This window comes from Leptinotarsa decemlineata, unplaced genomic scaffold (genome assembly GCF_025532065.1).
Source record: "Leptinotarsa decemlineata unplaced genomic scaffold, Ldec_3_MD MMD2_tig00000026_RagTag_RagTag, whole genome shotgun sequence".
Classification (NCBI taxonomy): Eukaryota; Metazoa; Arthropoda; class Insecta; order Coleoptera; family Chrysomelidae; genus Leptinotarsa; species Leptinotarsa decemlineata.
This window is the reverse complement of record NW_027412539.1, coordinates 5,747,332-5,770,798: the sequence shown is the minus strand read 5'-3', so window position 1 is coordinate 5,770,798 and position 23,467 is coordinate 5,747,332. Positions and strand designations below refer to the sequence as shown.

At 37.0% G+C, this 23,467-nt stretch overlaps 1 protein-coding gene across 1 annotated transcript in view; it reads left to right on the top strand.

Annotated features, from left to right (window-relative positions):
* The window catches only part of LOC111503546 (uncharacterized), a 139,918-nt gene that overhangs the window by 7,492 nt on the left and 108,959 nt on the right, over positions 1-23,467 (top strand). The window contains exon 2 of the mRNA XM_074171653.1: positions 3,824-4,026. Within this exon, the coding sequence (XP_074027754.1) occupies positions 3,824-4,026 (203 nt within the window). The remainder of the gene's footprint in view (positions 1-3,823; positions 4,027-23,467) is intronic.

The window sequence follows — 23,467 nt, the reverse complement described above, 5'->3', positions numbered from 1 at the left end:
ACAAGTAAGAGTCATTATGAAATCACGAGAATTTCGTGAATTATCCTATCCAGCCTTTTCATGAACTAAGCGCGATCGCATTGCGACGATTATGAAAGATACAAAGTTTGTCATAGATCAATCCGTGTTTACGGGGCTGAATATGGTAGCTTCTGAGCACTGTGACGTCCCTCGTCAGTGTGAATTTCGGAAGGAAGAACTTGAAGAATTTATAAGACAGCCTGATATATTCAGTGACCGTCTCAACTTCTGCCTAATCTAACAGATCAATCAATGCAATGTCCTGTCACTATTCATGCAAATACGGAACACCTTATTCTGCATCATCTCGAGTTTCCGCAGAGGAGCTCTCTTGAGGCTGCAGAATACGGGACAAGCGTAGAACATATCTGGCCTAATCCCTTGTTTGTGAATTAGCAACTTGTTGTCAACACTAAGCTTTTTGGATACCCAGCAGGACTATAACCGTGTTCTTCCCCTGGTTGGAAGATTCCTTCACCCCGTGAACAACCCGTATTAGCCATGATGACGTATTCCGACCTCCTCAGAACCCAAATTGCTCTTCAAGAATAAGCTCCATACTGTCTTTCAGTCTACTCTAGAGAATCTTTTCAATGAACTTCGCCACCGTACAGAGCAGAATGATCGGTCGATAGTCACCCATAAGAGTTTTACGTTTTTCAGACTTATGTACTTGTTGTTCAACACCCCTCAGCGGCAGATTACACAGTGGAACTACCTCAATCCCATCAATGCCTGTGGCTTTGTTTTTCTCCAAGCACTTCATGGTTGCTATCACCTCCTCAACGTCTGTGATCCTCTTCAATAACGTTGGCTCTGGTATTATGGTCGCGGTGTGCTTTTAATGGTGTTGGCAGCTCCAGTGGTAGATCTGAGTTCATCACAGACGTTGGGGTTCACACAGTGAACACTGTAGAAGTATTCTCATAACAACTGGGCCTTCTGGTGGTCCGTCACCGCATGCACGTCACCGTTGTCTATAGTCGGGATGGCCCCAAACCACTAACCCAGTACTCCAGAGAAAGTGGTCGGGTAGATTGAGGATTTCCTGTTTTTTTCCTCCACTTTATGTTGGTGAACTCTCTAATGCGCTCGTCAACCTTCGCAGCGAGTCTCCTTGCTACGGGGGTCACGCGTTCTCCGCCAATCCTTGCGCATCCGATGTTTTACTTTGAGCTCAACAACATCATGTGGAAGGATGTCATGATCGTTTTTCATAACGACCTTTCTCATAGATACTTCTCTAGCACGTCGGATGTTCTGAACGAATTAATCACATATCCCATTAATATCTTGATGATATTGTTTTTCATGACAGTGTGTTCATTCATGGACGCCTTGAACTCAGCCCAGTCCGTGCTCTTGTAGTCGTATTTGATCGCTTTGGCGTTCGGTCTTGCCTTGTTAAGACTGAAGAACACCGGACAATGGTCGGAGCTCAGTGATCAATTCACCCAGATCCCGAACATGCCTAATCAGTACTGGTACTAGTTCAGTACTGAAACCAACAAAGAATTGAATTACATGAAAACTCAACAAAGACATTGCGTACGATACCATACGCTGAACTTCATGTAACCGTAGCAACCTCATCTCCCTAGGAGGCGTTATTCGGATGGGATCGTATCGTTTTGCCCGAAGGACAGCAAATGAAGAAATTGCATTCCCTGGGGCTTCAGCACGCATCTTTCTGCGTGGTTTCCACCTCAGCTAGTAGTTATAACCGACGTGGAAGGCATCGGTCACGTAGTGTCCCATGTAGATATCTTTGCTGTTGTGATAAACGAAGGTGAATAGCTTGTTCTGCTTCTCTTTTGGAGAACAGGAAGATCGCAGAGCATTATTTGCTCCCACACTTCGACCTGCTCGTTAGTTTTCGACGAAGTCAGCCCTTCTTGACTGTTCTTGGAGACGAGAACCTTGAGCGCTCTCCTGCCAGTCTCCACCTTCTCAATATCGAGTGGCAACATGAGGAAGGGCTGGATATTCGCAGAATTGTGGTTTTCGGCACCATGAATGCTCGACTTCAGTTTTTCCCTAATGATATCGCTTATCGGTGTACTGGTAGAGTCGATCCTTCTGATTAGATATTCCTCATCAGCATGTCCTCCACTAGCGGTTCGTTTATTGAACAGGTGGAGCATAGTCATTGGCGGGCTAGGCATGTTCGGATCAAAACCAGAGTCTCCTGGCAAGCGGAGAAGATTTCTCCAGAACAATGCATGAGAACTGCAGTGGTTCGTCCAAGATCTTATCTGGAGTGCAACGCTAGAGCTCTATTGCTATTGCAGATGACGTGACAGACTGTCAAACCATTCGCTGCAAGTGTCGGCAGAACCATACTTGCATTTTTGCGTACAAAAACTGAAAGAGAAAGTGCTTGAATGAAAAGTGAAATATACTAATCATGAGTTTTTTTTACAAAAATTGGTCTGTACTTCTTAATGGAAGTTCAAAACTGTTTTGCACCATATTAGCCATACTGCCTTGATCTATTTGTTAACATAACTGAATTTTTCGAGTTAACGAACGTAATCTGCAAATGCAATTATTGGGATGACTGAATTGACCCCAGATCCCCCAAAATCCCAAACTTTGTATTGAGGGTCAATTTATCTGAGTTCCTCAGTCTCCATTCAGCAGGGATGGCCATTTTTACGTTAATTCGTTCAAATTCAATCCCCTCAAAATAATTTTTAGTTTTTTAAGAAAAACTGCACAAAATCACATTGAGCTTCAAAAATAACAATGAATCTGGAATGAGCATTTCCAAATCAACCGGAATAGACTCACATTTCATCAGATTGTGGCATAAATAGTGCTTTTTGTGGCGAAGAGTGGTTTCGAATAAGACCCCCTCATATTCAACCCTACGGGATGAATCGAAGAGTACTTCGGGAAAAAAATTCTGAAGGTCTCAAATACCAGTGTGATGAGTCGATTCCTTTCATCATTGAATGTAGTATTGTTCAGTACCGCGGGCACTGATATATGCACCAGCTGGGGAGCCAAGTGTATGTCTCTGCAGCGTCATGAGCTTGTTGAGCATTTCGCTTCCATTTTTTCTCACGTGACCCATTCCAACTGCCCGTCAGCTCCCATGTGGCTTTTGATAGTTTGAAACTAACTGGAAAGGTCGAAGAATTCGAAGAATGGGTGACCTACGATTTGAATGATAGACGAAATTGTCACGTTTCGAGGTCTATTCTTTCTTGTCTTTGGCGCAACCAAAACGATTCATTGCTGAATCGAATCGTCTTTTGTGATGAAACGTGGATTCTCTATGACAACAAGAGACGTTCAGGACAGTGATTGAATACCGATGAGCCACTCAGGTACTCCCCAAAGCAAAAACCCACCAACAAAAATATGGTTACTGTATGATGGTCAGGGGCAGGTGTGATTCAACCGGGTTAAACCATCACAGCAGAGTCCTATTGTAAAAAAATCGACGAAATGTTCCAAGCCAGCAGCAGCAACCGGCAATGGTCAGCAGGATAGGTCCGATCCTGTTTCGCGAAAAAGCCCGTCTATTTGTTCCATAAATCATCGCCCGAAAATTGAAAGAATTGAGCGTCTAAGTTCTGCCTCACATATCATACTACCCAGATCTCTCGCCAACTGTCTACGATCTTTTCAAGAACTTAACTTTTTCACTGGTAGAACCTTCACTAATCAGGACCAGGAAAAAATAGTCGTCGTCGACTTCATCGACTCCCGGGCACACAGTTTTCATGTATTTACTGAGATATTAAGTGGACTATTTTATTTTCACAATTTTCATGAGTTTTTTCTATTTCAGGGGACTGGCTCGGTATTTTCGTTAATGTTGGTAAACAGTTCGGATATATAGATAGAGAAAAAACGTTCATATTGCACGATAGTCCCAGAAAGTGGTCGCAGTTAACGTTGGAAGATTTATATTTACAAGATGTCGGTAAATTCGTGCTTATTTCCTGCGCAGTCTCTTATTCTGTTTATTATGGAATGGGAGGATTTCTACATGTGAGTTATTGAATTTGAATTTTTCAAAAGGTTGGGTATGTTTGGATGTAAAACGTGTTATTGATTTCAGGAAGACCAGTACACTGAGAAATGAAATATTTTTCTTGTACTGCACGATGACGTTAAGCTTTACCATTATTAACTTACGATGAACTGTCAGTAATTCTGATTTTTTCATCAATATAAAAAATATAGGATCAGGAACTATTAAAACAAAAGTCAATATCACGGCGCTGAAGGTGATGGAATTTTGAGTCCACTAACTGATTTCAGAACATTTTCATGTATCCTAGGTCACCAAAAAAACTTCATCAACATCCCTCTTCTTACTGTTCTTGTGAGAAAGGAATTGTGTGAAGAAGGAATTGGAAGGAAAATCTGCGTGAAACTAAAAACCTAATTCAGTTGCACTGCCATCTGATAATCCACACTGAGTATGACGAAATTTCCAGCCCATTGACAGATTTCAGAACATTTTCATCTATTCTAGGTCAGCAGTGGAAACTTCATCAATATATCTGTTCCCACTATTCTTGTAAGAATGTGAATTTAAAGTGAAAGGAAAATCTACATATCCATAAAAACCTAATTCAATTGCACTGCCATCAGATACTCCAAATCTCTCCTTATGCTAATTCAGACAACAGTGTCCTATAGGTAGGGCTGATAATGCAGTTATCCTTGCTATAATCTAAAAATTGTTTGGTAACATACCTCCGAGGATGTATATAATAGTTTTGGATGAAGCCTATCCTGGTAGGTTTCATTAGTTGGGACTTCCATTGTCTGATATTATATAAATTGGTTCGAAATACCTGAAAAAATTTGTAAAAAATCAAAAAAGAGATTAGCTGAAACATAACAATTATAATAATCAAGAAAAACTGAAATTAAAATGAAATAAAATACAAGTAACAACTAAAAAATAAAAAATAATTGAACTATTAATAATAATAATAATATTTATTTTCCAAAAGACATAGTACAATATGTATAGGAATAGTCGGGACAACAAAAGGTAAAAAAGTAAAAAGTAAAAAGATTGATAAGCTAGACAGTAACAGGCTTATCACCAACTACATATTAAAACGAGATGGAAATTGAAAAATTATTAACAAGAAATGAAAACTAAAAATTAAAAGATTCCAAACCAAGTTACTTCACGACGTTTCGATTGTTAATATACACAATCGTCTTCGGGTGATAACTGGACTCATTCCTCCAAGACCTGACTATTCATAGGTCATTCGAGTGCTTTCACCTATCCCCTCTTCCCTCTCTCCGCTTTATCGGTTTTAGCGAAAACTGACCGTCTGACGGGAGTTGGTCGTGTTCTACTTGATTATAGGTTTCCATATGTTGCGAACGTTCAATGGCCTCTTAGTTTCACCGATGTATGATTCTCCGCACTTGCAGGGTTTTCGGTAAATGCAATTTTTGGAATCGCAGTCCGCGTTTGGTTGCATCTGGGACCCATCAACATAACATCGACTGGTCCCAAGCTGAGATCATACACAGGAAGGAACATTGGTTAAGGAGGTATTTCAAAGAAGCCGCATACATGTTATCCAACAATGTATTCAGCCAAGGTAGCGTAGAGATACACAACATATGAAACCCATAATCAAGCGAAATATGGCAAACTCACGCCAAACGGTCATCTCCCAGTAAACCAGTGAAGCGGAAAAAGGAAAGCAGAGATAAGTGAAAGTAGTCAAATGACTTATAAATAGTCAGCTCACGGAGGAATCGGTCCAGTCATCACCCGAAGAAGATTGTGGATACTAACAATCGAAACGTCGTGAATTAACTTGGTTTGGAATCTTTTAACTTTTCAATTTTATTTTTTTTTGTTTAATTTGTTCCATTTTTACTTTTATTTCATTTCACTATTATTTCATTTCAGGTATTTTGCTTAATATAATTGTTTTGTAAGCTAATCATTTTTATTCTTCTTCTTTAGTTTTTAATGCTTCTGTTTCAGTTATTTCAGGGATTTCAAATCATTTTATATAATATCAGACAATGGAAGTCCGAACTGATGAAATTCATCATGAAACATTGTCAATCACCTTCAAACAAACATATTTCAGTAATGATATCCCTTCATTGAAATGCTCAACTGTATTGGGAATCGTCTTTGCACTGTTATGAAGACAATTCATTATTATACTTTTTTTAACAGTTGCATGATGATTTGATGTGTAGAGAAAATATCTACTAGTAGTTTCTTCGCGTTAATATCACTATTTCAAAAACCATCAGACATAGTAGATACATTGAAAAAAAAATAAAAAACATCGCAATAACCAAATTTTCGAGATAACATTAACACAGAGCGACATGAAGCAAACGATATTTCGTTTGTTTATTTGTTTCATGTCGTTCTCTGTTGATGTTGTCTCGAAAATTTGGTTGTTGCAATTTTTATTATTTTTTTGTATCTAATATCTCTACTGGTTTTTAAAATAGTAATATAAACACGAAGAAACTACTTTTCAAGCCCTGAAGAAGAATTTAATGCAAACATTGGCAAGAAAACAATTGTTTTTTTAAGAAAAAATTTGTCCTGTTACCCAACCAACCTTCAGAAAATTTATTGTTGGTTTTTCTCCGTGATATAATTCAAAAAGGCATTCAGATAATCATTGTTTTCATTCCAAATGGCAAACCACCACCAAACTTTGAGACCGTTCTAGTTCTGATTCTGAATGAAGCCAAATCCTTGTTGGTTGACAAAAGTCATCCCCATATTGAAGTAGTTTTTTCTATACAGACATTTTCGTTCAATAATTTGGAGTTGAGTCATTTTTCAACCTGGTTCTTACAATTTGAAGAGTTTCATCAACAGGTACATTCATGGAAAGACATCGAGTGTTCAATTTTTGAATTCATTCATGAAATAGGTTTCATTTTTTTGGAAAACGGTTACAATTTTCTGATATTTGTTCCAAAATTCTGAAAGGTATCTTGCTAATTTTTGACAGGGAAATCCAACTGAACTCACAGTTAGTCTTGAAGAAATATTAGGTTTATATATTCTTGGTAAACCATAAAAATGAGAGATACGTTGTGTGCGTTCTGTTTTGGTAAGTATATTTTTATATTTTGCTACTGTTTTTGAATTTTATGTTCTACTGAGAAACGATAAAAACTGATTTTTCTCCACGAAAAGTGACTTTCGTTCAATATCATCAATACCTTTCACTAACTGAAAGTAATCAATATTATTTTCGTGCTTTGGGTCCATCGAACATGACTGAATGATTGAAATTCTCATCTCATATGAAACTAATTGAGCTATGTCCATTTTCCTTCTTCAGTTGTGTGACCCGCCAATGTAAGCTTTTTTCTTGCTCAAGAAAAGCGGGATTCAGACATAAAGCAACTTTGTTTTTGATAAAAACTACTGAAGACGTTAAGTAATACTTGTCGCTTTTGTGTGATAAAACTTCTGTCCTAGTTGAATCTTCCACGTGTACTAGCCTAATTTTGTCTTCTGCATTTGCCAATACGAAAATACTTCAATGTTTTTGGTTTCACGTAATAGTGCTAACTCATAACCTTTTTGATTACTCATAAAAGCGAATCCAGAGACAAGTTCATCGTCGGGAGTTTTCTTCAGAAAGTTGAATATCTATACTTCTCAACATATTTTTTCAACACCCTCCTGGAAAATGAGTGCCCCTATTTCATCTGCGCAAACATTCAATCATTTCATCGCTTCTGAAAAATAGTTTTATCGTTGTGAAATCATTTGAAACAGCTGCTCGATTTCAACGTTGTTTTTTATCACATGAAAAAAAATGATAGTTTGAAAAGATTGATAAACCGTATATCTTTGAAATTCCTATCATCGACATAATGAATAAAAGTATAATTCATACAATGTAAATAAAGATTAGTTTGATCAGCTGTTCCAATCATTTCTTCTTATCTACCTTGAGTTGTTGACCGTTGGTCTTTGTACCCCGTTCCCGTAATTGCGATTACGATCGAGTAGGTGATATTTTTCACACTTATGAAATCTCAGTGTACTGCTGTTTGAATAATTACGTACTTATTATGGGTCTTTGAGAGAGCACAATCTTGTTGGCGTTTTTTCTACAATGTATAGTTATCTATGATATCATGGAGAGCTGTCTCGAGAATTTTCTATTTATAAATACGCTGTCTGTTGAAAAATAAAATGGATTTCGATTTTTCCCAAAAAATATTTATTTATTCATCACTTCAGATATAATACACTTGTACACTTGTGCCAGCTTTAATTGTTTTTCGACAATACCGGACGTTTTCTTCTCGCAAGTGGCGCATAATTGCAAGGTAATACTCCTTATTGACCGTACAACCATGAGGAAAATTTTGATGCACTACGCCACGGTAATCGAAGAAGACAGTGAGCAAAACTTTGACAGGTTATCGAACTTGGCATGCTTTCTTGGTCTTGGCTCTCTTGGGATTTTCCATTGGGACGATTGGACTTTGGTTCCGATCTCATAACCATATACCCATGACTCATCACCAGTTACAACACTATAAATCCGCATTGCCGTTGATGTCATCCAACAATTTCCGAGTGATACTCATGCGACGGTTTTTTTGATGGAAATTCAGTAATTTTGGAACGACCTTCGCTGCCACAATCTTCATGCTCAACATTTCCGAAAAAATTGCATGATATGAGCCAATCGATATGCTGACATTCTCAGCAACGTCTCTAATAGTGATTTGACGATTCTCCATCACAATTTTTCTCCTTTATCAACATTCTCATCGGTTTTTGATCTGCTTGAGCTTCGCTGATGGCACCGCCATTCTATATACTGCAGAAACCTGGGAGAGTCTGAAAATAATAAATATAGTTTAAAAAAACTAAAAAACACGCTTTTAAAGAACATCGAACTAAAAAGTTAACAACAACGTTTTTTAAATTAGCTTGAAACGATAACGATCGAAAAATAAAGTAATATTGTGAAAAAAGCCTGAACGCTAGATAAACAAAAAATATGGCACAAAGCGCCAACACTTTGGTCACAATAATACTAGTATATTTCGATCGTTTTAGTTCGATGTTCTTCAAAAGTGTGTTTTTCAGTTTTTTTAAACTATATTTATTTTCATCTTTTCATTTCGATGTTCTTTAAAAGCGTGTTTTTAGTTTTTTTAAACTATATTTATGTTCAACTTTTATTTTTCATATGCTATAAAAGCGTGTTTTTAAGTTTTATAAACTATATTTATTATTTGGATTTTCATACATACATACATACATACATACATACATACATACATACATACATACATACATACATACATACATACATACATACATACATACACACACACACACACACACACACACACACACACACACACACACACACACACACACACACACACACACACACACACACACACACACACACACACACACACACACACACACACATACACACACACACACACACACACACACACACACACACACACACACACACACACACACACACACACACACACACACACACACACACACACACACACACACACACATACCTGTCGCGCAATAATAGTGTGGACACCACGCCCCGGTGTGAATTGTGGGGTCATCGAAGTTATTATAACCCGGCGGTAGAGCCTTATTAGGTGAATACCCAGCTATTTCCAGTTCTTCTTTACACACCGAAGCCAGTGACTTTTCATCAAAACAGACATCTGTGGCCATGACCACACCTCAACGGTAACTGCAGGTCAACCCACTGATGTAATTTTGTGGCCACATACACAATTCACACACCTCAAAATTTCAAGGTCATTTTCTCCAAGGACATTATTTCCGGTATCATTATGTGGCCATATACACTTGTTTTATATAGTGTTTATATAAAATTATAGAAAATTTCCCGAAAGCTGGCAATATAGATTTTTTCATTTCGATTATTTTCAAAACAACTGAAAGTATTAAAAACTCTAACGGGAATGATTTTATTTGTCAGTGGATCATTTCTACAAATGATAATCGAGCATTTCAAATAAAAAAAAAAAGATTTTGATATACACACTTCTATAATCGATGCTTGTTTTATTTGACGAACGTTTCGTCGTTCTACCAACATCCCAAAAATGCGTTTTGGACTCTTCGAACTCTTTAATTTTCACCTATCTCTTGTTTATACTACAAAAAGTTTTTCATGGAATTAAACTGCTGAATCTTTACTGAAATTTGCTCTCAACAATGCAGTAGTCGCCATTTATTTCATGCAGTATATTTCGATGTACTAAATTTCGATATATGATTCACTGAAAAATCTTAGTAGAGTGAAAAGATACTGAAAATGAATAAAGAAATAATAATAATATTATTATTCTCGGATATATTTCTTCTCACAGTTCATTAGTCAATGTTGAATAAATTGAAAATTAAATCCGAAGTTCAACTCGGTGGCAAAAAAAGCCAGTTCATTGTTCTTTTATGAAAGTTGTTATTGTTTTTATTTTGATTATTTTCGAAACAACTGGTACATTTGGTTTCTCTACAAACACCGAAGTCGGAAACTGCACCGTTCGCTCCATGTCAATCTACTGATGCCACTTAGTGGCCACATACACACTTCACACACCTCAAAATTCCAAGTTTATTATCTCCAAGGTATCAGGTATCATTATGTGACCATACACCGTCATATCCAACTGCGTTAATAAAACAATAATCAACGAATCTTCATTAGTTTCATTTGTACTACAATTCCCAAAGTAAATTTCATAATTCACTTCGAAATCTATCGAAACAAAATCTATAATAACTTAAAATATTGAAAATCACAATATGTAATATGGAGTCAGGTGCTAAAAGTCTCTTCAAATGAGTTAGAAAACGGATTGTAGAAATTCCTTTGGAAAGTGCTCTCTCAAAATTAGATCTCACTATTTTGAACATATTTTCTATCATGCTCAATCTTTGAAAATACAAGAAGTTGGATATGCTCTTTGGAAAGTAATCGATCATATATTGTTGCCGATTTATCAACCTTATTCTGACAATGAAACACGTCTTCTTCCACGCTGGTTTAATTTACTTTGAGTTTTTTCTTACACACCAAAGCTTTCGACTTATCATCGGAAATAACTACAATGCATATCAACCTACTGATATCATTTTGTGGCCAAAATAATTATGTGGCCATTCATACACAGTCGTGCCCGAATGCCTTAATAAAAATAATGAACTCCTGGCCACTGAAAGTGGATTGAAATTCCATGAATTGAAATCGTAATTGAGCATGCGCACAAAATGTAGTCATCATAATTGATCTTATTGATATATTTCAATGTATGGAATTCCCAACTTTGATTTCATTAAATAGTTGAAAAACGTTATTCAAAATGTGAAATGTAATGTGCTACCGTCCGTACAAGATGTGTAGAAACCCTGGTGACATTACAGATTTGTTTGGCGTGAAATTAAACAATTGAGTAAAACCATTATAGAAATTTCATCATATTTCACTGCCCAAATAATTCACAATTCATAACAAAAAGAAAGACCCACCGGATTTGCAGTTCGACCAGTTCTCATCGAAATAAGGAAAATATTAGCATTTGAAAAAATTTTCTGACAACTGTCACATTTTAAAATAAGTTCGTCAACAACAGTGATCATAATTCAAATGTAAAAACAATTCGAAAAACAATGAAAAGCAAAGCCATCACTATCAACAGTTCGCAATTACTTTCAATATCTCACGGTGCTGTCGAGGCTAACGATCAAGTCTATCGCACCAAAGACCTGCGTTCAATTCTCCAACGAAAACTTTTGTAAGACGTCGTGAAACAAAAATGCGTTGAGCAAAAGATGAGCTGACATAAGTGCGCCACGTGACTGGGCGGTCTGTCTTTTTGAGGGATACTTCTGGTCGTCTGTCTACCTGAATTATTCATGTCCACAGAAAATTTAAATCTCCCGCCACGATGTTCTGAGATGTAGAAGTGTGCGCTCTCATTAGCTGGCGAGCTGCGTGACAGTTTGAGGACACTACGTGACAATTTGGTACACTCTGATTGGTTCACGGCTGGGTGACAGGACACCACGTGACAATTTGGTGTACTCTGGTTGACAGGCAACCTGGCTGCTGTGATGACTTCACAGTCTGCCTGAAATTAGATAACTTCTACTGTTAAGGCCCCATTAATCCCTTATTTTTCACTTTAGGAAAAAAAAATTGTCAATAACTTTAATTATTGAAATTTGATTTTCTACCAGAAAAAAATGTTACCTACAAATTGAAAAGGCTATGCTCAACTGGTTTTTGTTATTCCTTGCGTGTTAGTTGGTGTAAAAAATCACTCATTTGCTAACACTCATCGTTTTTTCAGTAACAAAGTCAATAATGATGTTCACTTAGTTTAGTTCAACTTGTTTATCCATTTATCTAACTAATAAACCACCTTGTAACAAAGTAAGGCGTACCCTTTGGCATAAATTTAATAAATTTAAGAGTTCTCATATTACCGTTTGGTATTAGTAAGTAGTAATGACGCATTTTTATAATATTGTTTCCTGGCTCAAGGGCGTGCAAAGATTTTTTTTTGAAATTTGTTCTTTGAAAAGTGAGCACGACACGACAAAAATACATGAGAGCATGAAATTGTATTTTCAATTCTTTATTTTGATATTGATAACATAGTTGTATGAAACTGGTGGTGAATATTGATTTTTATCACATATATCAATCAGACAACTTTACCAAGTTTCAACAGAATCGCCAAAATTCCTTTTGCAGGTAATACAAAACTGTTTTTCTATTACTATTCAAGACAAGTGATAAAGCACTATGTTTATTCAAAGTTTTTTATAAGATACGAGAAGGAATTAGCCCACGAAACTAAAGTCATCACTAAACATATGCCCTGCAATTAGACCAAATTTCAAATGAGTAACTGACGAGTTCGAAGATTCTTTTAGTTCCATATTACTCAAACGTGGTTTTGTACAAATAATTCCTAGTGATTCATATATTTTAAAATCCTTTATTGAAAAAACTTCGTAAGATTTTCACAACCAGTTTAATAAACCCGTAATACTTGTTCTCCTACAAAATAGCGTCAACAGGCTTCGTTATTGGTTTTTGGGGTAATTCATTTTTGAAAGATATATTATCAATATTGTGAAGCTCACCAATTACCACACTCTTCAACGATTGTCTTACGTGGAAAGCACAATATTTCGACATATTTTATTTTTATTCTGATTACGAAAATCTGTACATATTTCTATACAGTTTTTCATTATCCTGGAATAATACGATTAGATATACTGCCTATATTACATTAACTAAATCATGTCTCAAAAGGCTGATAAATGATAATTTCTACGATCTGTATAGTTTTTTGTTAGAAGCCATCCCAACATTTGGGATGTGGATATACCTATTATGGATGGACGTTGGGATTCATTTAACCTCCAGCTTTTTAGCGGCAAAAATTAATTGTAGGTAAAGGTAATAATTTGTTTGAAAATTTTTGAAAAAACTAGTTGAATGGATCACTAGTTGAAATCTGAAATTGTGTCATATCATATCATATTTGAATATCTTCTATTTGCATTAGGTAAACATGAACGTTTGATTTCTGAAGATCGTAAGAAGAGCCTCTTGGCCTTAATAAATAATGAACACCTGATGGTCCACACAAGGCACCTTTAAACACAAGTTGCGAGAATTCAATTTTGCTTCACTCCGCTCGATAAATAAATCGAGAGTCCTTGAAAGTAGTTTCCAAGATGCATGTTATTGTAGAGGCAGCACTGGGCGGACGAAAGTGATGGCCACATGAGGTAGATGAAATTTTGATGAGTTAACACAACTTTTGACACATCCCTGAACCATCACTCTGGGGTCAAATAGAGAAGTAGGTACCATTGTGATCAGCAGACCGCGTAGATTCGTTTAAAATAGGTCCGCATTCAGTGGCCTCAAAAAATGTCCGCTCAAAGTAGGTAGGCCACACCATGCGTGTTGCTAGACGGCATGTGGCCACACAACTATTGCGCGACAGGTACACACACACACACACACACACACACACACACACACACACACACACACACACACACACACACACACACACACACACACACACACACACACACACACACACACACATACCTGTCGCGCAATAGTAGTGTGGACACCACGCCCTGGTGTGAATTGTGGGGTCATCGAAGTTATTATAAACCGGCGGTAGAGCCTTATTAGGTGAATACTCAGCTATTTCCAGTTCTTCTTTACACACCGAAGCCAGTGACTTTTCATCAAAACAGACATCTGTGGCCATGACCACACCTCAACGGTAACTGCAGGTCAACCCACTGATGTAATTTTGTGGCCACATACACAATTCACACACCTCAAAATTTCAAGGTCATTTTCTCCAAGGACATTATTTCCGGTATCATTATGTGGCCATATACACTTGTTTTATATAGTGTTTATATAAAATTATAGAAAATTTCCCGAAAGCTGGCAATATAGATTTTTTCATTTCGATTATTTTCAAAACAACTGAAAGTATTAAAAACTCTAATGGGAATGATTTTATTTGTCAGTGGATCATTTCTACAAATGATAATCGAGCATTTCAAATTAAAAAAAAAAGATTTTGATATACACACTTCTATAATCGATGCTTGTTTTATTTGACGAACGTTTCGTCGTTCTACCAACATCCCAAAAATGCGTTTTGGACTCTTCGAACTCTTTAATTTTCACCTATCTCTTGTTTATACTACAAAAAGTTTTCCATGGAATTAAACTGCTGAATCTTTACTGAAATTTGCTCTCAACAATGCAGTAGTCGCCATTTATTTCATGCAGTATATTTCGATGTACTAAATTTCGATATATGATTCACTGAAAAATCTTAGTAGAGTGAAAAGATACTGAAAATGAATAAAGAAATAATAATAATATTATTATTCTCGGATATATTTCTTCTCACAGTTCTTTAGTCAATGTTGAATAAATTGAAAATTAAATCCGAAGTTCAACTCGGTGGCAAAAAAAGCCAGTTCATTGTTCTTTTATGAAAGTTGTTATTGTTTTTATTTTGATTATTTTCGAAACAACTGGTACTTTTGGTTTCTCTACAAACACCGAAGTCGGAAACTGCACCGTTCGCTCCATGTCAATCTACTGATGCCACTTAGTGGCCACATACACACTTCACACACCTCAAAATTCCAAGTTTATTATCTCCAAGGTATCAGGTATCATTATGTGACCATACACCGTCATATCCAACTGCGTTAATAAAACAATAATCAACGAATCTTCATTAGTTTCATTTGTACTACAATTCCCAAAGTAAATTTCATAATTCACTTCGAAATCTATCGAAACAAAATCTATAATAACTTAAAATATTGAAAATCACAATATGTAATATGGAGTCAGGTGCTAAAAGTCTCTTCAAATGAGTTAGAAAACGGATTGTAGAAATTCCTTTGGAAAGTGCTCACTCAAAATTAGATCTCACTATTTTGAACATATTTTCTATCATGCTCAATCTTTGAAAATACAAGAAGTTGGATATGCTCTTTGGAAAGTAATCGATCATATATTGTTGCCGATTTATCAACCTTATTCTGACAATGAAACACGTCTTCTTCCACGCTGGTTTAATTTACTTTGAGTTTTTTCTTACACACCAAAGCTTTCGACTTATCATCGGAAATAACTACAATGCATATCAACCTACTGATATCATTTTGTGGCCAAAATAATTATGTGGCCATTCATACACAGTCGTGCCCGAATGCCTTAATAAAAATAATGAACTCCTGGCCACTGAAAGTGGATTGAAATTCCATGAATTGAAATCGTAATTGAGCATGCGCACAAAATGTAGTCATCATAATTGATCTTATTGATATATTTCAATGTATGGAATTCCCAACTTTGATTTCATTAAATAGTTAAAAAACGTAATTCAAAATGTGAAATGTAATGTGCTACCGTCCGTACACGATGTGTAGAAACCCTGGTGACATTACAGATTTGTTTGGCGTGAAATTAAACAATTGAGTAAAACCATTATAGAAATTTCATCATATTTCACTGCCCAAATAATTCACAATTCATAACAAAAAGAAAGACCCACCGGATTTGCAGTTCGACCAGTTCTCATCGAAATAAGGAAAATATTAGCATTTGAAAAAATTTTCTAACAACTGTCATATTTTAAAATAAGTTCGTCAACAACAGTGATCATAATTCAAATGTAAAAACAATTCGAAAAACAATGAAAAGCAAAGCCATCACTATCAAGAGTTCGCAATTACTTTCAATATCTCACGGTGCTGTCGAGGCTAACGATCAAGTCTATCGCACCAAAGACCTGCGTTCAATTCTCCAACGAAAACTTTTGTAAGACGTCGTGAAACAAAAATGTGTTGAGCAAAAGATGAGCTGACATAAGTGCGCCACGTGACTGGGCGGTCTGTCTTTTTGAGGGATACTTCTTTCTGGTCGTCTGTCTACCTGAATTATTCATGTCCACAGAAAATTTAAATCTCCCGCCACGATGTTCTGAGATGTAGAAGTGTGCGCTCTCATTAGCTGGCGAGCTGCGTGACTGTTTGAGGACACTACGTGACAATTTGGTACACTCTGATTGGTTCACGGCTGGGTGACAGGACACCACGTGACAATTTGATGTACTCTGGTTGACAGGCAACCTGGCTGCTGTGATGACGTCACAGTCTGCCTGAAATTAGATAACTTCTACTGTTAAGGCCCCATTAATCCCTTATTTTTCACTTTAGGAACTTTAATTATTGAAATTTGATTTTCTACCAGAAAAAAATGTTACCTACAAATTGAAAAGGCTATGCTCAACTGGTTTTTGTTATTCCTTGCGTGTTAGTTGGTGTAAAAAATCACTCATTTGCTAACACTCATCGTTTTTTCAGTAACAAAGTCAATAATGGTGTTCACTTAATTTAGTTCAACTTGTTTATCCATTTATCTAACTAATAAACCACCTTGTAACAAAGTAAGGCGTACCCTTTGGCATAAATTTAATAAATTTAAGAGTTCTGATATTACCGTTTGGTATTAGTAAGTAGTAATGACGCATTTTTATAATATTGTTTCCTGGCTCAAGGGCGTGCAAAGAATTTTTTTTGAAATTTGTTCTTTGAAAAGTGAGCACGACACGACAAAAATACATGAGAGCATGAAATTGTATTTTCAATTCTTTATTTTGATATTGATAACATAGTTGTATGAAACTGGTGGTGAATATTGATTTTTATCACATATATCAATCAGACAACTTTACCAAGTTTCAACAGAATCGCCAAAATTCCTTTTGCAGGTAATACAAAACTGTTTTTCTATTACTATTCAAGACAAGTGATAAAGCACTATGTTTATTCAAAGTTTTTTATAAGATACGAGAAGGAATTAGCCCACGAAACTAAAGTCATCACTAAACCTATGCCCTGCAATTAGACCAAATTTTAAATGAGTAACTGACGAGTTCGAAGATTCTTTTAGTTCCATATTACTCAAACGTGGTTTTGTACAAATAATTCCTAGTGATTCATATATTTTAAAAACCTTTATTGAAAAAACTTCGTAAGATTTTCACAACCAGTTTAATAAACCCGTAATACTTGTTCTCCTACAAAATAGCGTCAACAGGCTTCGTTATTGGTTTTTGAGGTAATTCATTTTTGAAAGATATATTATCAATATTGTGAAGCTCACCAATTACCACACTCTTCAACGATTGTCTTACGTGGAAAGCACAATATTTCGACATATTTTATTTTTATTCTGATTACGAAAATCTGTACATATTTCTATACAGTTTTTCATTATCCTGGAATAATACGATTAGATATACTGCCTATATTACATTAACTAAATCATGTCTCAAAAGGCTGATAAATGATAATTTCTACGATCTGTATAGTTTTTTGTTAGAAGCCATCCCAACATTTGGGATGTGGATATACCTATTATGGATGGACGTTGGGATTCATTTAACCTCCAGCTTTTTAGCGGCAAAAATTAATTGTAGGTAGTAAGTCTTCTTTGAATAATTTGTTTGAAAATTTTTGAAAAAACTAGTTTAATGGATCACTAGTTGAAATCTGTAAATTGTGTCATATCATAACATATTTGAATATCTTCTATTTGCATTAGGTAAACATGAACGTTTGATTTCTGAAGATCGTAAGAAAAGCCTCTTGGCCTTAATAAATAATGAACACCTGATGGTCCACACAAGGCACCTTTAAACACAAGTTGCGAGAATTCAATTTTGCTTCACTCCGCTCGATAAATAAATCGAGAGTCCTTGAAAGTAGTTTCCAAGATGCATGTTATTGTAGAGGCAGCACTGGGCGGACGAAAGTGATGGCCACATGAGGTAGATGAAATTTTGATGAGTTAACACAACTTTTGACACATCCCTGAACCATCACTCTGGGGTCAAATAGAGAAGTAGGTACCATTGTGATCAGCAGACCGCGTAGATTCGTTTAAAATAGGTCCGCATTCAGTGGCCTCAAAAAATGTCCGCTCAAAGTAGGTAGGCCACACCATGCGTGTTGCTAGACGGCATGTGGCCACACAACTATTGCGCGACAGGTACACACACACACACACACACACACACACACACACACACACACACACACACACACACACACACACACACACACACACACACACACACACACACACACACACACACACACACACACACCACACACACACACACACACACACACACACACACACACACACACACACACACACACACACACACACACACAACACACACCACACACACACACACACACACACACACACACACACACACACACACACACACAACACACACACACACACACACACACACACACACACACACACACACACACACACACACACACACACACACACACACACACACACAACACACACACACACACACACACACACACACACACACACACACACACACACACACACACACACACACACACACACACACACACACACACACACACACACACACAACACACACACACACACACACACACACACACACACACACACACACACAACACACACACACACACACACACACACACACACACACACACACACACACACACACACACACACACACACACACACACACACACACACACACACACACACACACACACACACACACACACACACACACACACACACACACACACACACACACACACACACACACACACACACCACACACACACACACACACACACACACACACACACACACACACACACACACACACACACACACACACACACACACACACACACACACACACACACACACACACACACACACACACACACACACACACACACACACACACACACACACACACACACACACACACACACACACACACACACACACACACACACACACACACACACACACACACACACACACACACACACACACACACATACACATACACACACATACACAGGCAGGCAGGCAGGCAGGCATACATACATACATACATACATTGCCATATACAGGCGACTGGGCGCCATCTGGAAAAAAAAAAACAAATGGAAATGGGGATCTTGTGACACATCTTTTTGAAGCTTCTGACAAATGCTTCACAACCCTAGAATATAATGTCAATATCTTCAACTACTATGAAATGGCGAAAGTTTCAATAATACATTGACATTCAACTACATAATACGAGGTAATAAATTCGAGGTCAGTTCAGATGATGCTCGAAATGTTTGCCTTGAACTTCTTGACATATGAACAGCCTATCCGATATTTCACGCTGAACAGTTTCGAACACAGTAACGTCAATATCTCTAAAAATATTTATTATTCTCTGCCGTATATCCAATATTGAAGCAGGTTCAGTTTCGTACATCTTTTGCTCCAACTAGCCCCATAACAGAAAGTCCAAAGGTGTTAAATCTGGCGAGCCGGCTGGCCATTCTGTAGGATCTCGACGGCCAATCGAAAGACCGGGAAAACTAGTATCCAAATAGTTTCTTACTTGTCGGGAGTAATGTAATATCCATATCGAATTCATTAGGATTCGCTTCGACGATTTCAGTGATAAGAGGGTAAACAGTAGTTTCCAGCATATTCAAATACAGTTCCCCTGTTGAATTTTAATCAATAAATAGAGGTCCTACAATATAGTTTCCCAATATTCCTGCCCAAACGTTGATTTTTTCTGGATATTGGATATGTGTTTCCCGGAAAACGTGCGGGTTGGTGTCACTCCAATAACGGCAATTTTGTCTGTGAACATTATCTTTAAAAAAGTGTACATTCGTCACTAAAACAAATATTGTGGAGACAGGTAGGACGCCTTGCAATGGTTTCCTTCATGATTTCGCAGAATTCTGTTCTTTGATCAGGGACATCTTCAGTTAATTGGTGTACAGCTTATCAAATCTAGGAAGGGACTTGAGAAATCGTTCTCTCTCTTTTATTTTCTCTCTCACTGTCACTGTATTCTAACGAACGCAGATTTAGTGGGCGGGGCCATACCGGAATTCTTAAACCTCTTCCTATATTTCACAAGCTCTACCATTTTAATTTTGTATGGATGATACCTATTTCTCTTCAGAAGTCTCCACACAGTAGAATGAGACACCTAACAAATATTCGCGACGAAATAAGTAGACTGTAGGATTTACTACCATCTCACCAATTATTTGCACTTGCTGTTCTTCCAGAATGGACGGATGACCTGGGGGCTATTTGTTATGTACACTACCGGTAGTTGTGAATTTGGATATAAGTTCCCTCAAATATTTTCTTCATATAGGACGATTCGAAAAACGTTCATTGAAAATCCTTTCGGTCTCGTGAAAATTACGTGTCGCACCGTAAATAAAAATCGCTTCAATTTTTTCTTGCAATGGACGAGAATTGATCATTTCAGAGATTGTTGACGTGGTATCTTTCTACTAGTCAAATCGAAAACTAAATGAGAATATTCAAACTGAACAATGATGTTAATTGTCTTGTTGACATTTTTTGTCATTATAAACGTTATAAACGTTATAAACAAAAAATAACTTAACAAACCTTATCGATTTGTTGGAATTGACATATGGCAGATAAAAAGAAATATTTCTAGAAATATCAATATTAATGTGTTTGTTATCAGGAAATTATTGAATGTTCCGCCATTTTGTAGTTGGTGAAGATACCGACTTCATATTCTAGGGTTGTAAAGAATTCATCGGTGGATTTGAAATGATGTGTCACAAGACCTCATTTTCCATTTAATTTTTTACCTTAGATGGCGCCCAGTCGCCATCATGAAAGTTTCATTTGTCAGTTTTACTTCAAAATAAAGTATTCATGTATTAATTCCATTGTCCCAAATTTCAATTTTTTGAGTTGATCCGTTCAAAAAATAAATGGGGGGGGGGACATTAAAGAAATGCACTCCATAGATTCGAATGCTTCAATAGAATAGTAGATACTCGTTTCCTCAAAACTCTATAATATGCTTTTTTGGAGTCACGACTGCGATATGGTATCCTCAGCTGGGTTGGTGTACTTAATATTCATCTTCAAAAACTTGAGATAGTGAAAAAAATTTGAAAATAATTTCCAAAAAAAAAAAATACGTAACCGTCAGAATAGATTTTTGAGGATGCAGCTATCCTCAGCGTCAGAAAGTTTACTTACATGACATAACAATTCTCATAAGTAAAAATGAATACACTCTTCAACAGTTAGAGCATAGTTATACCACATGAAACAAAAAAATGTTGTTACAAATACAGACAACAAAAAAGTAGGTGGGACAACGTTATTTCAGTTTTTTAACGAATAAATTCTGTAACTTTCTTTCATACGCATAAAAATAAGCTAATGAAAGGCAACACAATACCACTAATAGAAAATATATTCAAAAATTATATCCTCGATGTAGATCATGAAATCATATTAATATATTTGATAACAAATAATATATACACATTTCCCTACTTTCATCGCTATAGAAATGAAGTGAATTTTCGATTCTCCTCTCATTGTCATTCACTTTTTCTCAAGTCCAGAATATTGTAAATATTGTAAATACTCACACTGAAGATTATTTGGTAATACAATAAGTGAAGAATTCCCATGCACAACTTTAGGGTTTTATTGGGTTCTCTCGATGTTTATTACCCATATCTAGGAAATTCCATTCAATTGATCGTTTTTCTTTTTGTATTTTATCTGAAATTGCATATGATGTATTGGAAACTCTTTCTATTGCTGGTGAATAAACACCGAAGTATGCGCTTGTCAGACCCCATCCCCCAAAGCCCCAATACATTCGGGAGGACGCGCCAGTATTATCAACCAATGACCACTGCCCAAACCGTGGGATGACTGATCATTGGGTGTGAAAATCATGTGCCCTGAGCAAGCACAGTGAGTCAAGAATGACAGCCTTCTGCATCTGTCTGGCTAAGATTTATGTCTCAGTGCGGCAGGTCAGTATGATTTTGAGATTAGAGACTAGAGAGGGCATCATTCCACCAAGGACTCCAATAATCAGAACAATCATCTTGACAGAGTGGTCTAGATAGAGTCTGCGGAGTTTGAAGAGAAAATCTCGATATTTTATCCGTTTTTCTTCCTCTTTCCGGACGATATTCGTCTCGCCAGGAGCTGAAAACTCCACGGCAAATATCGTCTTGCTCTGGTGGTAGAGAAGGCCTACATCAGGCTCATTAGCTTGTAGGAGCCTGAGGGTGGGGAACGAATAGTTTCGGTAAATTCGACACTTCTCGTTTCCCACAACGGATTCAATATCCCCGGAGTGTAGGGCAACACCGGTGTTCCGTCAGTACCTACCGTAAGAGTGCCAAAGATGGTAATATAGCACTTTGAGGGCCGCGTTATGTCGATGGATATAGGCCGAGACTACATGCTGAGAGAAAGTGCATTAGGGTCTCGGGCACCACGTGGCAGGCCCTGCACCTTGTGTCAGGAACCTCTATACCCATCACGCGACTTCGGTAGACTAAGGCAAGCTATTCAGGGCACCATTCTGGCAAGACATTCAGGGCAAGCGTCTCGACCTTCTGTGAAAAGCTTTTTCTGACTCAGAGTACAATCAGCGTATGCCACTGGCAACATTTCAAGTGTTTTTGAGCTCTCATCTTCATTTTTTACACAAAATCTAATGCAATCACTTTGACCAGAACACTTCTAACTTTCATGCCTATCACCAACAAACTGAAAATGATAAACAGCTGTTACTGTGAATATATCTTCGAGAAGAGTGTACCAAAATGAAAAATATAAAAAATGGCTCATCGAATGTACGTAGCCTTCGAAATTTAATCGTTCACCTTATTTACTGA